The sequence below is a fragment of the Carassius gibelio genome, chromosome A12 (assembly GCF_023724105.1).
Source record: "Carassius gibelio isolate Cgi1373 ecotype wild population from Czech Republic chromosome A12, carGib1.2-hapl.c, whole genome shotgun sequence".
In the NCBI taxonomy this organism is placed as follows: domain Eukaryota; kingdom Metazoa; phylum Chordata; class Actinopteri; order Cypriniformes; family Cyprinidae; genus Carassius; species Carassius gibelio.
This window is the reverse complement of record NC_068382.1, coordinates 5,490,883-5,508,386: the sequence shown is the minus strand read 5'-3', so window position 1 is coordinate 5,508,386 and position 17,504 is coordinate 5,490,883. Positions and strand designations below refer to the sequence as shown.

The 17,504-nt window shown below is 36.7% G+C and overlaps 2 protein-coding genes across 2 annotated transcripts; both read left to right on the top strand.

The window, feature by feature from the left end:
- Window positions 1–1,061: 1,061 nt before the first annotated feature.
- Window positions 1,062–9,279, top strand: ndc80 (NDC80 kinetochore complex component). Its single transcript, XM_052610863.1, has 17 exons — window positions 1,062–1,247; window positions 1,634–1,743; window positions 1,884–1,964; window positions 2,105–2,231; window positions 2,538–2,710; window positions 2,855–2,957; window positions 3,780–3,869; window positions 4,004–4,097; window positions 5,413–5,513; window positions 5,706–5,850; window positions 5,944–6,149; window positions 7,201–7,347; window positions 7,444–7,533; window positions 7,894–7,986; window positions 8,137–8,267; window positions 8,350–8,452; window positions 8,703–9,279. The coding sequence occupies exons 2-17, from the start codon at window positions 1,655–1,657 to the stop codon at window positions 8,826–8,828; spliced, it is 1,899 nt and encodes a 632-aa protein (XP_052466823.1). The 5' UTR covers window positions 1,062–1,247; window positions 1,634–1,654; the 3' UTR covers window positions 8,829–9,279.
- A 997-nt stretch (window positions 9,280–10,276) lies between these two features.
- tut1 (terminal uridylyl transferase 1, U6 snRNA-specific) lies at window positions 10,277–17,504 on the top strand. The gene is made up of 10 exons (XM_052610862.1): window positions 10,277–10,496; window positions 10,854–11,044; window positions 11,217–11,423; window positions 11,498–11,612; window positions 11,929–12,053; window positions 12,156–12,385; window positions 12,477–12,586; window positions 13,071–13,193; window positions 13,380–13,472; window positions 16,142–17,504. Exons 1-10 carry the CDS (start codon window positions 10,421–10,423, stop codon window positions 17,254–17,256), a joined length of 2,385 nt encoding a protein of 794 aa, XP_052466822.1. The 5' UTR covers window positions 10,277–10,420; the 3' UTR covers window positions 17,257–17,504.

The following is a 17,504-nucleotide window of genomic DNA, read 5'->3' as shown; positions in this document are numbered from 1 at the left end:
GAGATCTTTCGTTGTTTAGGTTGTAATGCAATGTCAATGAAGGTGTGCCAGAAAACAGCCAGTAGGTCAATAGTGCTATAGTTCATGTGTGGAGTGGAAAGCAGTTGCATTGGAACATGAAAAACTGTTAATGGTGTGTATCTATTACATTTGCAGCAGTTAATATATCCACTACATTTGCAGCAGTTAAAGACCATAGTATATTGTTTAATAACATCACAATAATCCGATATGTCAGAAATTATTTATTTATATTGTGCTTGGTATTATGGTGTTGAAATATAAATCTGAACAAGAATGGGGTAAAATATAAATTCTTATATGTCCCAAGAGTTTTTTTTTTTTGTCTTTTCTGCTCTGGACAGCAGGAGATGAAGCTTGTGTCTACAACAGACATCTACAAAAACACAAACCTGTCAATGGGAACTAAGTTTAATTTCTGTACATTCTTTTCCTCATATTTTTTGTCATATTGATACACAATGAAAAATCCTGAATTAGCACCATAGTGCTGAAAAATTGATGTTATAAAATGTTATCGGTTTTGTGGTATAAAGAATAAGTTGCCCTTTCATTTTTATCTTGATTATGTGCCACTGAATGTAATATAAACAGCTTTATTGATTGCCTATACTCTTATTAATCCTTACCTGTCATCTAAATAATTTATCAAGACTTGGTCTGTCTGACCACTTTTGAGGTTAAGTGATCTTTTATAGTCACTGGATAATCAGTAAATTTTTGTAATCTGTGCATTTATGTTATGTTGAATAATAATGGGTATTGTGGACAGAGTTATTTATTTATATATGCATGGTTATTAAGAATACCTGTTATAAAGTGAAACCACTGGTTTATGTGCAAAATTGACACAAAGTTCCAAAAGTATATTTATTGTATAATCTAATAGCTATTTGAATTAATCGCGTTATATAGTAAAAAAAAAAAAAAAGTTTTTTTTACAAAACTGTAAGTTTCCGCCTCACCAGCAGGTGGCAGTACGACGCTCAGCCGCTCTAACGGAGGCTGTGACGTAATCAGAGATATCCGTTGAGCAACGTTCGCGGATATTTTTGAAATCCAACCGAAGCATCGACGGAAGGATACAATAGTATAGTGAATTTCATACATACTGAAGTATACCTTACACCTAAGTATACCTGATACGTCTTGTTTGCTGATATACATTTCTGTAGTATAGTTATTTTAAACCGAGAATCGTCCTCCCGCTGAAGTTTATATCCGAGGTATGGCTCGGTGCACATTTCTCATTTCGTTACTAGCATAATTCGTATGCTATTCAGTTAACACCATTCAATTTATTTCGTAGCGTGTTTATTTTTCGAGATTTTGAGATCTTTATTAGTGTTTATTTGTGTGTTTAAAGCTTATTTTCCTTACGTGTAATCAAGCTACACATTATATTGCAAACATATATTAGCCACATAACACAATTACAGTAACGTTACAGTTTTGAATTTAGAAAAATTAAAAGTATTGCGTTAATCTGTGTACTTTAGTTTTTTTTATACACGTTCATGCTATAATAGACAATAGTTAAAGCTCTGTTAATTCACGAATGTTATCAACATAATAAGTTTTAATCTAAATGTTCTCTGTCTTGCATGTGAAGAGAGTGTTTATAAAGGTCAAAATGAGTCGGCGACCCAGCAGCAGATATTCTGAGATGCCCATGCGAGTGACAGACAGCAGGATGAGCCTGATCAATGCCACCCCGCAGAAGTATAACCTTATTTACTTTTATATTGTATTAATTGAGTGCAATTTTGAGTACACATTATGTGGTTTTGTTACTCCCTAAACTTCTTTCAGCAGGTTACATGACTTATGTTACAATATGCATCAACTTTATTTCATTACAGTAAAGACAATGTCTTTGGCAAGCTGAACATACCGAAACCTCATTCTACCACATCTGAGAGACGAACAAGCTTTTTTGGAAAGTGAGTCTGGCAGTAGATGATGCATGATCATGGTTTTGAGTTATCATTGTGCATTGTAATTCTTAATCATGTCATACAGAGTTTAATTAAACATTAATTGTATTACAACCGTGTCCTCACATCTCTCTACCTCTCCACAGAGGCATCGGGGCAGGTGGCCAGAGGAACAGCATGTTTGGGGCTTACGGGGGCTCAGAGAAAATGAAGGACCCCAGACCCCTACATGACAAAGCTTTTGTCCAACAGTGTATCAAGCAACTTTGTGAAGTATGGAATTGTGTGGGCCAGTTTTTTTAAATAAAATTTTTATAAAAACACTTCTATAAATAGAAGGTTCATAGGCGTTTCTCAGTCATTTCACCATTACTGGATTTTTGAAGGTGAAAATTGATGTTTCTAGTTATGGTCAGCTCTATATGTATGTATGTGTATATATATATATTTAATCAGTTAGAAAATGTTTTTTGAAGAGGCAGTCAAAACCTCTATCCTGTAATCTCAGGCAGTTGGAAAAATCAGAAGTTAACTGGGCCAAAACCCTGGTTACAATTAATGTTTTCCCATAATTTCTAGTTCCTGGTCGAGCGAGGATTTCCTGGCAGCATCACAGTGAAGGCTCTCCAGTCTCCATCAACAAAAGAGTTTTTAAAGATATATGAATTCATCTACACTTTCCTGGAACCGTCCTTTCAGATGCCCACTTCCAAGGTTGAGGAGGAGATCCCAAGAATGCTCAAAGATCTGGGGTAAACAAAGAACAACATATTACTTCATTACTACAGCTGTATGAATCAGTTAAAGTGTAGTCTGATCTCAAACACACATTGGTCAGTGTTAACCATCCTGTACTCTGTCCTTATCATTGAGAGATGATTATGTTTTTATTTCAGATACCCGTTTGCACTCTCAAAAAGCTCCATGTACTCCATTGGTGCTCCTCACACGTGGCCTCAGGCTCTTGGTGCTCTTATCTGGCTCATTGACACAGTCAAGGTGACTCTTCAAACCTTTATCAGGATTATGTGATCTATCTATGTGATCCTTGTCACACTGTCTACATGGGTCGCACCCATTTGAGACTATTTACACTGGAACTGTGTCAAAGCACATGTTCATAAATGTATGTACACTACTTCAAATGTTTGGGGTTGAGATTATTATTTTTTTTTTTAAAGAAGTCTCACCAATGCTTCATTTATTTGATCGAAAAGTAATATTGTTAAATACTGTTTTAATTTTAATATATTTTAAAATGTTAGGATTTCCTGTAATGGTAAAGCATCATAACTCTGGTCTTCAGTGTGTTATGATCCTTCAGAAATCATTCTTATATGATGATTTGCTGTTCAGGAAACATTTCTTATTATTATTATTATCTACGTTGAAAACAATTGTTCCGCTTAATGTTTTTGTGGAAATGGTGATGATACATTTTTTCAGGATAAATGTCTTTACTGCCACTTTTAATCAGTTTAATGAGTCTTTGCTGAATAAATGTACTAATTTCTTAAAAAAATAATAATAATATTGAGAGCCCAAACTTTTTAACGAAGTATGTCAGAAATTGATTTGATTTATAATAGATTATATTTGCATGTCTGCAAGCAACCACCTACAACGGACTAACATTGTGGCACTGAGTTTTGCCAATTGACTGTTTTCAACTTCTATAAAACCATTTTCATGTTCTACAATAAAATGTGAGAATCGGTAAAGCTTTCCTTATCATCCCAGACTGCCATTTGATGCACAATAACATGCAACAGGAAAGATTGTAGCATTGCCTGACCTGACATGTAGGTTTTGTCCCCGCAGCTCTTCAGTGGTATGAGAGAGCAGGGCCTGCTGTTCTCTGACTTCTCAGATGAACTGTGTGATCTAGAGGAAGGGGCCGAGTACAACAAGGTATCTTATGAGACAAAAAGAGTCAGCTTTGACAGTTTAAGCTGTCATTTGGTATATATATTTTACCACTCTGCATTGTAGACATCGCACATATGCCAAATTTTTGTAAGTGTGTTGCTGTGTTTTCTCTGTAGCTTTTTATGGAATACTGCTCTGACACCTACAACAAGTTTATGCAGGGAGCAGATACATTTGAAGATGAGGATGAAGACTATCTTAATAAACTAAGTAAGTATTTGATGATAAAGTGTGTATTTGGTTTATTTGAATGGGTTGGTGGCATACTTTATTTGACCCTCTTAAATTAAAGGGAAAGTTCACTCCAAATCTTTAATTGTCATCATTTACTCACTCTCATTTTGTTCCATGAGATTCTTCCTGTACAGAATAGAAGAGAAGACATTTTGAACTATGTTGGTTAAACAAACAGTTGCTGGAAGCCACCGATTTCCATTGTATGTATATAAAAAAAAAAAAAAAAAAAAGTAAATTGAAATCAATGGCTTCCAGCAACTCAGGATTAAGAGTACATGATGACACAATCTTTGGGTGAACAATTCCTTTAATGCCAGTCATGTGCCAGTTTTTTAGTATAAATTGAATAAAGGTAAAGTCAAATGCATGTTTTAACCCCTTAACTGTCACTCACATTTTTGTGCACTTTATAGTGCACAATCCAAACTTACATTTTTATAATTCATGAATGAATACATTTTGTAACATGATATTGATGTACCATTTACATGGTAATGCAATGTCTGATTTTAAAATGGGTTTTAAAGGATGAATTTTGAGAATTTAAGTTTTCAGTTGATACATAATTTCTGATGATTTCTAAAATGTGATAGAGAAAAAGGCAACGAAGAAGTCTTCTTCTTTTTTTTAACAAAGGTCAGAACTCCTGTTATAATAAAGATTTTTGAGGGTGCACTCTTATCATAAATTAATCTATTACTTTTACTACATATTTTCTTTTCCAAAACATTGGTAAAATATATATTTTACTTTCCAGCGATATATAGTTTATCAAGATTAGATTTAATTGTAATATAGTGAAGTAAATGTAGGTGTCACAGGACGGGATGACAGTTAAAGGGTTAAAAGTTATTAATCTCAATGTATCCTGCATATGCTTTTTTTTTTCTTTTTTTACCCATTTAATGTCAAAAATGGAACTTGCTTACTTTGATGTATGCATGCATTAAACTCTGCTTCTTAAAGCTTGCTCAACTTTAGAGGGCATCACCCACATCTCAAAATCAACAACCAATGCATACAACCAAATCATTGCCATACACATTAAAACAAAAACAAAAAAATGATTGATCGACTGATAATCTTTTACACCCAGATGTATACATTATTTTCTTCTAACACTATATGTGGTCAAATTTATTTGGTATATACTTTACATTAAGCCACAACAAAAATATTAAGCAGGTAAAAAAATAAAGTGTTTTTTTTTATAATAATAAAAATAAATCTATTTATGAAACTAATGCAAAATATAGTTATGGCTGATCAATTTTCTGAATTCTCTCAGAGAAGCTGTACAGTGTGGATGAGGCGCTGTTACAGTCCCAGCAGGAGAAACATGCAATGCTGATGGAGCATGTGGAGAGACTTGAAAGAGAAAGCCAAACTGTGAGTCTATGTTTCCTTGTCATTTCTCATGCTGCTTTTTAAATAATAGTATGGAATAATAGTCAAGTTGGTTTACACAGTGAATTGCACACTCTGGGCTTTTCTCAAACACCTTCATGAAATGCCATTAAATGTATGATATGAAAGAACATAGTTTGCACTAATGTTGGAGCTATGTGTTTATGTTGACAGGATCGTTTAGCAGGGAAGAGGACCGAGAAGCTCAGATTACAGGCTGATCTGCAGAAGCTACAAAACTATCGTTGTACTCTGGAGGCTCATAAAACTGGACTGGAGAATAAAGCTGCTGGACTAGCTGAGGAGCTCGAAGCTGCTGGTGAGGGACATTACAAGATGCAGATACAAATGCCTTGACGTCGTAAATACAAAGGTGGAATTCAATAACATAATGTCCCTGTTCTTTGTGCAGAGATTCAGTTGGATGGTCTGAAACAGGAGAGGACAAGGCTGCAGCACATCCTGGAGAATCAGAAGTTCACTCCAGCTGATATTGAGCGTATTAACAGAGAGAGGAATGAACTGCAGCAGACCATTCAGAGCCTAAACCAGAGTCTAGAGGAGGCGGAGCAGCTGGTGTGGAACGAGGAGGTCAACCTGTCCAAAACCAAAGAGAAGGTCAGGATTTTACAAATGTCCCACCCAGAGTTGATGTGTAATCGCATACTCCCTGAATAGGTACTACATTTGTGGAAGTACTGCCTGAATTACCATTAAAAAACGATATATATACTATGAATGTGTGCAGTACGATTGAAAACCAGACATAGTGTCATGTTGTCGTGTGGCTTAAGACATGACACTTTACTGCCATTCACAACTCCTCTCTGTGGCTTCTTTTGGCACATCCCAGATTTTTTTTTTTTATATAGCATAATGAGAGATTTACAAACATTCATTTTTTGACTGAACAAATTAGATACAGGATTTTCAGCACAAGGGTGAAAGTGGAAGAGACAATGAAACTTACATGTAAAGTGGCCAGCCTCAGTTTGTTTTTACATGCTGTGTGTGTGCGTAAATCTGAAAACATTGCTACCACAGTTTTAATCCAGCAGAAACTATAAGCGAAGAGATTAGTGGCTCAAGAAAACAAAGTAGAATATCTTACAGTATCAAATAGAAGAGGTGCGACAATGCATCAATTCGTGGATCGATTTTGGGATTTTCGCAAATGCATCGTTATTATCTCTTGAATCAATTCTGAGTGTAGTTTTTGACAGCAGATGGCAGTGTGTGCTTTAGAAACTGCTGTATTCTGCTTGATTCCAGTTCTTTATGCACACACACACCACTTCAACCTAAAATAATTAATCATATAGGTTGAAGTGAATTACAAGTGTGTTCACAATGGGCTGTATTTACATTAATCTTTTGTCATAAAAAGCAGAAATGCAAGTACATTTAACCACTTCCATTACCCAGCCGAACACACAAGTGCTCTTCTTTGTGACCCTTTAAGTTTGTGGTTAAAAACTAGTCTAGAGAGACATCTGCTGTTAAAAACTAAGCTCAGAATCGATTCTGGAGAGAACTGTGATCAAATTGTTTCGATTTAGAGCTTTTGTTTTCTGTGCCGAATACATAAGTCATACAGTTCGATCCATCATGCTGTTAACATGTAGGCTAACACATGTAAACATCAGAAATTTTGCTCATTTTCTTGCAGGCGGAGTTGAAGGTTGCGGAGTATAATAAACTGGGTCGTAAGCTGAAGCTCATCCCACAGTCAGCGGAAAATGCCTGTGGTCATGACTTTGAGATCAGGACTGATTACAGCGCCACTACCATCACACAGTACAAGACACAGATACAGGTACAACCACTACAGCCATCCGTAAAAGATACTTAATTTGTTGTAACAATTCAGGATTTTTCTTAATCTTTCTCTAACTTGTCTTAACTTTGGTAGAATCCCCTGAAGAACATGATGGTCGATGTGGAAGATGAATACAGCAGACTCACCAATGTGAAGTTGAGTTTGGAAGAGACTGTTGAACAGGTGTGAGAATTTTATTAAACCCCTTGTTCAGGTGCTCTTCATGCCTTGCATTAGAAAATCTTTTCATTCTTTTATTATAACAAATTACTGATGTAACTATGGCTATCCTAGTGTGGAGACAATCTTACAAAGCCTGTCAAGACACCCAGTTCTTATTGCACTGCAAAATTAACAATAAAAAACAAAGTCGTTCTACAGTCCCACAGTTTCAGAGCAGATTGCAATAAATTCCACTTGTTTATACCAAACAATTTTTAATGATCCTCTCTTGATTAATTATGATGTTTACTTTATAGTGTTTACATTGTAATATGTTATAAATGGTAAGGGTGCATAATCACCATTCCATTTGTTTGTTAGGTGAAGTCCAACATCCTTGATAAGGAGAATGACCTCAAGCATCTAAAGGAACAGATTCGCAGAGTCGACCAACAGCTGGAGCATGACATGCAGGTACAATGCAAGAGCATCAGGATTTCTGATTTGAAACCTGCTAAAATATATCCGTCTGTATGTTAATTGAATAAACACTTTATTTTCGGAAGTGACTCATTTGAAGTTGTCACTCGGCACGTGAGATTGAATTAGTTACGGTGTGTGTAGGAAATGGCACAAGAGGAGGAGAAGTGGTCGGCTGAGGTGGACTCTGCTGAAACTCACAAGAAGCGTTTGGAAAAGAATGTGAGGCAGGGATGCGAGGAAGCCGAGGAGGAACTCAAAGCTGCGCAACAACAGTGAGCATCCGTTTTCCACTTTATTTTTCTCAAAACATCACCTGTTCATCTTATTTTACATGGATCTGAACTTCTCTATCAGGTATCACGTGGTCGTGCAGGAGACTAATGAGGAGAACCGCATGGTTTTCAAGAATCTGACTGATGTCTTCACTTCTGCAGTAAACCACCTGTGTGCAGTTGAAGTATGTGATGGTTTGGACTGCAATTACTAGAAATCTCTTGACTTAATATGACTTAATGCTACATGAGGTGGAAGATTTTAAACACAGAGATGTGTCAATGATGCATGACACTTTATTAATAAAATAGCTTACTTCACTGAGAAATTTAAACTCACATTTATTGAAATATTAGCTTTTTATACTTTGAAAAGGAGCATGACGGGCTTTGTGTCGACTCAACCTGTAAACTAAAAATATCTTTGTCTTTTAGAAACACTGCGGCGAGCAGCTAAAAAGATTTGATAAGCTGAAGGAAGTCATTCATGAGGATGAGGCTGACATGAAAGAGCTGACGGATCTAGTGGAAAACTTTGTGAAGAAAGTGAACAGCATTTAATGCCTGATTGCTTGGATTTGTAAATAGTTTTACTGTTGTAGTTGTTTTTTTTTTTTTTTTTTTTTTATAATACACTTGTGTTTTCAGATTCTGGCTTTGGAGTAATATTGTAGAAGACGTTATCTTTCTTGACAGAATAATACTTTGTGTTTATCCTGTATTTACATCTTTGTTTACTAAGAAAAATAAATGTTTTGGAAAATTGTAGATCAAAATGTGATGTTTATTGTACCAGCTTGCTTATCTTACATAGATTATTATGGTATCAGACTATATTAAAATGGCTTTAGTTTTACTTCCTATTTGTTCTTTTGACTTCTATTTACTGGAAAATTTGTCTTATTATATACCCTTAGCAAGAATTTAGACCATCAGGTAAAGATTAAACATGCTATATACCAAACCAAAATCAGAAGTAATTGTCCTTGTGAAATAAAAAAATTGCGAAAAAGCTTATTTTGTATTTGTTGTACATGCTTTAGAATTTAATTGTGTAACATCTAAATTTGCACTCATAGTAGAGATACCATTCAGCCAAGTATGGTGACCCATACTCAGAATTTAACCCATCCAAAGTGTGTATACACACTCAATGAACAACCATTTATGCTGTGGCGCCCGGGGGGCAGTTGGGGTTCGGTGCCTTGCTCTCAAGGGCACCTCAGTCGTGGTATTGCCAGCCCAAGACTCGAGCCCACAACCCTAGGGTTGGGGGTCAAACTCTAACCACTAGGCAACGACTTCCCCTCTTTGCTGTCCCATGTAGACCAGAGATAATGATATACTATACTACAGGGCTTTTACCAATCAAATTAAATCAGAATCAACAAAATCCATGAAGTGGCATTAGATATATATTCGTGGGTGTTTAATGATGGTATGGCATTTCTGAAACAAATTTCATTAATAATTCCAAGTTTTAAGTTGTTGATCCTATGATCCCGTCATCTATTCTTGGAAAACTTATCTTTTCTTCACTCAGCTCTTTAATGGCAAAGATTGAGAATATAATATAGGGTTAAATGCCATTACAGGGTGCATCCAAAAAAAAAAAACTTATATTAAACACCATTTTCTCCTAGTGCGAGACTTAAAAATGTTTGTAAATTTCCAATTTTTATAGAGCCAATATGACAGATAAATATTGCAAACGGTGAGAATATATTTTAAAAACCACCCTTTATATATAAAATTGTTTATATTCAACTTGTATTATTACCTAGATGATAATAAAAGGACTAAGCCTACAGTTATGTAACACGTTATGTTATGATGTCATGTAATACAATACAATGTAGCGGAGACTAAAGTTTGTAAATCTAGTTTTGGTTGCATATATTACTTTTTTTAACTGCATTTGTATACAGTATACCGTAAATGTGTACATGTATACAGTTAATATATACAAATTTTCACAAAAGACTTATGGCAACCCTACCTGCTGAAGAGCGGAACGGAAATTCCCCGCTCAGCGTTTCTTTTGGAAGAATTGAGGGGACGGACGCAGAGGAACATCATGGAGGGAGATTTGAGTTGTTTCGTGTAGCAGCAACTCGGACGCATTTTTTAGGAGTTATCGGTACAGCCTCTCAATGGAGCTCGATAAAGACATCCAGACGATGCAAAGAGGATTTCACTGCAGCCTCTGCGTCGTTAATATTCCCAACAGTAAGTTGTGATAAACTAAAAACATCAGCGCTAACACACGTGAGACGTTTCTACGCCGTCTTTGTAAACATGCTATAATACAATAAGTGTGTATACACTAACCTGCCCTATTCTTTTTCTATTCTATCTACTTTTTTAGTTATTATAAATAAAAAAACCTTGATGCATGTACTTTGTTAGGTTAATCGAGATTTGTCACAGCCCTAACATATTACTATCATTTTGTTTGTTTTGGTTGCTTCTGTTGTCCTCATTTGTAAGTCGCTTTGGATAAAAACGTCTGCTAAATGTAAATCTAATTTACTTTATGCACCCAATCCATTTCCTTTCACATTTAACGGATGTGTTTCTGTTTAGAGCCAAGCCTGGAAGATCATGTTAAAGGAAAGAAACATCAGCATCTCCTGCGGCTCAGAGCTCAGCGCAAAGCTCAGGAGGAGAACGGTGTGTTTGTGAGTGGCTTTAAACCAGACACGTCTCAAACGGATCTGAAGGAGTATTTCACACAGTTCGGGCCGGTGTCAGATGTGATCATGGACAAGGATAAGGTTTATATACACACTGTCTTCTTTACCCTGTGGTATAGTTCTCCTGTGGTAATAATTGAATGTTTGTCTTGCTTACATCTGTATTTGAAAACGTATGTAATGTTTGCTAACCCTAAGTTATGTTACATTATAGATGTAATGCATAAGTGAGATTTAATGTTGTTTTCTGTAGGGTGTCTATGCTATAGTTGAGTTCTCCGAGCCACAGAACGCTCAGGCAGCTCTGGCACAGCTACAGCATCAGCTCAATGGTCTCAAGCTCCGAGTCAAGCCCAGAGAGAGGAAAGAGTTCAAACTGGCAAGCAAGGGGAAACGAGACTCCAAAAACACCCAGATCAGCCTGGACAAACTCAACCTGGAGATCTGCAAGGCTACATCTGTAAGAGAGTGTTTCACATCCAGGCTGTGTTCTCTTGTCTTTTTGTTTAATGCATGTTCATTTGTGTGTAAAAGGTAAATGAGCAGATGCAGAAGGTGGTGGAGAGTTTCGAGTTGAAAGACAATGAGAAGAAAGTGAGAGATCTTCTAGTTCAGCTGCTGCAGGAAGTCTTCACAGAGTTCTTCCCAGGTTCTCTCTTAACTGAAACTGAAACATGAACCAGACAAGACCAGAGTGCTAAAAGTTGCCATAAAATAAACATTAATCTAGTCTTATTTTCTAAATGCATGTTAGAGATCTTACTGTGAACAATTTATCTGTGCATGCATTTCATTTTTCAAAAATGAAATCCAGTCAACAACTGATGCATAGAACCAAGACCCTACATTTTTTGTCTTTCGATTTTAATCGGTGGAACAGTGGCCACACATCTTATCTGCTTTGTTTGTTTTAAATATTTTTACAGATTCATTTTCTGAAAGTTGCTTTGTGTCATGTGTTACAGATTGCCAAATTGTGCCTTTTGGCTCCTCTGTGAACACATTTGGGATCCACTCCTGTGACCTTGATCTGTTCCTCGACCTTGAGAACACCAAAGTATTTCAAGCTCGTGCCAAGTCTTCTGAAGTGGTATGTTAGCACTAGTATTGGACGACTGTGACCTCAAACATCAGATAATCAAACTGTTTACTTCTTCCAATATGTCATATCTCTAAAACTGCCCATTTTCAGGAGACAGGCGAAAATCAGTCTGAGGATTGCCGTTCTGAAGATTCGATTTTGTCTGACATTGACCTGTCCACTGCCTCTACTGCTGAAGTCTTGGAGCTGGTTGCAGTCATTTTGAGGAAGTGCGTTCCAGGCGTGCACAAAGTCCAGACGCTCAGCACTGCCCGACTACCTGTGGTCAAGTTCAGTCATCGAGAGCTCAACCTCCACGGAGACATCACCATCAACAACAGGTTGAGAGCAGTTGTTTTTGGCCACTTGAAAAACTGAGTATTGCACTCCACTGGACAATCTCTGACTATAATGTTTTTTTTTCTGCACTAGATTGGCAGTGAGAAACACTCGATTTCTACAGTTGTGTTCAGGCATTGACTCCAGACTGCGGCCCTTAGTCTACACCATCCGATTATGGGCCAAGCAGAAACAATTAGCGGGTAATGAAGCTGTGCATGACAGTTAATGGTGAACATCAGATAAAAAATGAATACGTTTTTAATGTTTTACCACACACAAATGAATATTTTTAAGTTTTTAATAGTGACAGCATATTAATTACATACATTTGTAATGCAGAAAATAATTTGACTTTAAAGTTATGATTCATGACTATAGTACAGTAATAAATAATCCTGTCTGAAAAAAAAAAATTATATACATTTTAAATACCGTAATAGAATTCAGTAATGAGGGAACCACCATGATGCATGCATTGAATTGTATGTTTACTATAAATACATTATTATATTGTTTATATTGCAGTGTTGACACTTGATTAGTGTAATACTAATTTGTACTTGGTAGAAATTAACTTTGATTTTGGGGTGATGTATATGATCTGGACATTTCTTGACTGTTTTAGTGAGATTCGCAAGTACAGTTTTCTCAGTTTAACCCTGTCCATTTTTTTTTAAATTGAAGGGAACCTGTCTGGCCCTGGACCGTTGTTGAATAATTACGCTCTTACACTGCTGGTGATCTTCTACCTTCAGAATCGAGACCCTCCTGTGCTTCCCTCTGTGAACCAGCTCAAAAACATGGCCTGTGCGTTAACAAGGACTGCTCTTCATTTCCTTTTCTTAATCCGTTGGTTTATCTGTATTTTATGACTACTTGTATATTTTGTTGACTTTTTTTTTTTTTTTAAGAAATGTGAAATCAGAAGTAATAGGATGTCATTCTAAACAGTATATCTGTGATGCACATTAATAATGTCTTTTATTTTTTCAGGTGAGGAAGAAGAGTGTATTATTGAAGAATGGGATTGTACATTTCCTAGTCAGCCATATAGTGTACCCCCCAGCAAAAACACTGAAGATCTCTGTAAGTACCACCTATGCTTTACCTTTTTATCACTTTCTTAAACCAGTTATGGTTAATATGATGACAAAGCGTATGGTCATATAAACATGTAAAACTATTTTCCTTTATCTGTGTTCAGTCATAAATGGCTTCGGCATAATCTGATCAACATGGCTAGATTTTTGCCCAAATTTGTCTGACATTTAAACATCGTAACTGCAATTCTTTCAGCTTATAGACCTTAGTGTAGGTGCATACTTAATTGTATGCAGATGTAGACGAGGCAGCCTTGACGTTTAATTTGTCAATGAATAAATATGACACCATCCTGACTAAGGTCTATTGAAGTGCATGTCTGACTGTATATTCACATACAGCAAGTTAACATTGCAAGTAAAATATTTTAGGCTGTTTATTTGGTTATGTAGATGAAAAAACTTTACATAGACTTCATTCTATGTAAATTTGAATAGGCAGTATTTATTTTAAAAACAAGAAAGTGTTATTTTATTTCAATCAGCAGTCTAATGAAGGCTAGTAATAGATAAAATCTGTAAAAAAAAAAAAATCTTAGCTAATATATAATTTTACCTGTTTGCCGCTCCGTTAAATACCTATTGTGAGCATTATGCTAACTAGACTAATACAATTTAAATTTAAAGACACAAGCAACATTTTTTTAATTACTTCAATAGCTTTATTTTTAATTTATTTGTAAACTTTTACAAAGGAGGCGTAGAACCAAAAAATAAAAATAGCTTAGTTTTTGTTCAGAATGAACTAATTCCCTTTAGGGCTGCACGATTAATAAAAATTAACTTACAAAAGGCGATAAATTGTGATTAGACAGAAACTGCTATTGTCATTGTATGCGTATCTTTCAGTGAAGCACTGTTCTGTGATCAGCCATCCGAAATCTCCATTCGGAGGCCAGAGGGCACTCTTGCACTGGAACTCCAAATGCACCTTGCAGAAGAAATCCAGGAAAACCCTTTAGGGGTTGCTGAATAAACAGAAGCTTTAACTGCTTTTATTAATTCAACGTGGTTTATCTGAGTTTGTCTTATCATTTTAATTGAAAGAAATTTTTAAAGAATACTATGAAATGTTACGTGCATTATTCTTAGTAAGAAACCACATCATCTCACATAAGGATTAATTTATCACTCGACTGATGTTATGAAGTGAGTTTGGAGTAAAAACATGTTATTAAATGTGCTATTTTCTCTTGCTTTCAGATGGAGCAGCATTTACTACACACAGTTCATGTTCAGTGACAAGCTATGCAAACAGCTGAATTAATTGCAGAATGATTTCTTCGATTTCATAATCGAGTGATTAAATCATCTGCGATTTACTACGGTTCTGTGTAGTATATGCTGCTCCATCTGAAAGCACGTGCTGGAGATTTACTACTGATATCAGAACCTGCTTTACTGTCAAGATGCGCATGACAATCACATTAGATACATTTTAGAGCCTAATTCCCTTTTAATCCCAGAATTTTGACATGCACGACTAGGGATGGGTACCGAAACCCGGTATTAAACTGGTCCCGGGGGTAAATTATGAAAGACCGTAGTATCAGTAAGATCTGACGCTACCAGTTCTGCTTTCGGTACTGGAGGAAAAAAAAATTAATGTACCATGTATTTTTTCTTAATGTTATCGTGAACATTTTATCTCACCAAACAGCGCGGCGCACGCACAGACATAACAGTATGAAAACTCCCGCTAAATAATGAAGAGTGATGATGGCGAAGAGATCTGCTTAATAATGCTATCGTGTACATTTTATCTTACCAAACATTTATAATTTGTGATATTAAGACGTTTGTCTTTGAGATCTGTGAGATCTCTCATGCGCTGTCTGTCAGTAACACACACAACAAGAACTAGCGCAGCACACGCATAACAGTACGAAAACTCCTACTTAATACAAAGAGTGACGATGGCGGAGAGAGCAAAACGTTCCAAAGTGTGGTTATACTTCACTAGAGTTGATGCAGACAATGCTCGTTGTCATAAGTGCTACTAAATTTTTGCATGTAAGGGCAGAAACACAAGCAATCTGTCAAAGAATCTTTCAAAAGTACATTATGTGCAGACAGAGAAAGGCAAAGTTTTCGACTGCCTAGCTAGCTCGTCTCTGGTTGTTGCCCCATCTACGTCAGGTATGTATGCTAAAATCATGTTGAATCAACGTTGTTCACGTCATTTAAAATAAATATAAAATCTCTCTGGTTTGCTAACCTTACGTAAAAATTCTGTTGATTTCTTTCGGGAGAAATGAGAGAATGAAATCAACATATTTTTACTTGTTTTTAAAATTCCAAATAAAGAAAAATCAGTTTGTAAATGTAAACATTTATTTGGCTAACTTAAATGCACAGCACTTCACCTTAATGATACCCATCTTTTTGCATGACAAATAAATACTTTTGACCATTCAAAATGGACCACATAATCAAGTGACTCAATATTTTTAAAGCGATTATTGATTAGAATATGTGTACATATGACACAGCCCTATTGCGTTGTTTCAAAAACGTTGTTTTTGAGTTCTCAAATCACTTGCGCATGTTGCGGTTCAGGAGACATCGGTAGGCTGTGCCTATTAAGATAATTGCCACGCATGATGTCTACGAGATGAAGTTCTCCCTGTAATTTCCTCCATCTCTTTTCCTCAGGCAATTTGCTTTCTGGATTCTTCACCTTCTACTCTAAATTTGATTTCTCTGCATCAGTGGTGTCTCTGCGAGACGGCCATGTGCTGCCTATCACAGACTTCCTCCAAATTGATGACGAAGCGGCCTCTGATTCCAAACCAAGGCGCTCCTCTGCCCCTAAACTGGGGCCTATGAATGTCCTGGATCCATTTGAGCTAAACCACAATGTGGCCGGGAACCTTAATGAACGAACGCAAAAGAATTTCAAGAGGGAATGCTGTGAGGCTGAGAAGTACTGCCGCAGTTTGCAGTATCAGCGCAAATCAACCAAGGGCAAATCCTGGGGCCTCGTGCGGCTCTTTGCACTGCCATGTGAAGCCGGACCCCGTTCACAGGTCGGGACTGAGAAGGTAATGGAGGTCAGCATCCCCTTCAAGGCCGCTATTCTCCCAGAACCCTTGCGTGCCCAACTGGCTTTGGCTGGGAATGGTTTTAGAGGTCTTTGGTTTGCAAAGGTCTGCTCTGCTGTGCACATGGTGTTTCAAGATATTTTAAAATGTTCACCTTTAGAGGAAACTCAAGCTGCAGCTGTTTATCAAAATCTGGACAAAACCGACAGGGATGAAAATGAAATGGAGGTGAATAATAACCGAAGTGTCGAAGATTCTGGTCTACAAGCCAAAAGTGAAACTGGTAAGAAGAGACCTCTTACAGTGGAGGAGGGTCCATCAACCTCCACCGATGTACAAGCTAAAAGACAGAGACTAGAAGCTGATTTGGAGCACCCAGAGCCAGTCCACTGGACTTGGACTCAAAGAAAGTGTGTTTGGGCAGGCCGACGGAAAGTGCGGAGAGATCTCTTGAAGACTGGCGATGTGATTTCCAAACCTGAAGGAGGCTGTGTTGACATCGAGAGCAGAGTGACACAGAGCATTGTGGAGAAAGAGGAGAAACTGCAAGATTTGTTGGAATTCAAAGTGGATGCAGAAGTTCTCGGTGGGGACGAAAGCACCAAAGTTGTCCTCCATTTTCACCCCAGCCAGGATACTGCAGGCGTCTTTCAAGACTTCTTCCATTTTCTGGAGTCCTTCCTGCCAAAGATGGCAGAAACAATTCTAGGGAGGGTTGGGTCATAATTTTTCTTTTGTTCGAAATGTAATTAGTTTGAAATCTGCTTAAAAACTTTCAAACAGAGCTATTTTTAGTGAATTGTTTTGAGAACGTAACAATATATTTTGCTTATAGCTTGGTATAAGATAACTTTTATTTTCTTAATTGGGGTTTGTTTGATTTTTTTTTTTCTCCCATAGTTTTGGCATGTTTGCCTCTATAATGTAATGCAAACACTCACATTAAAGTTTGAACCAGAAGTTTGAACTATCAA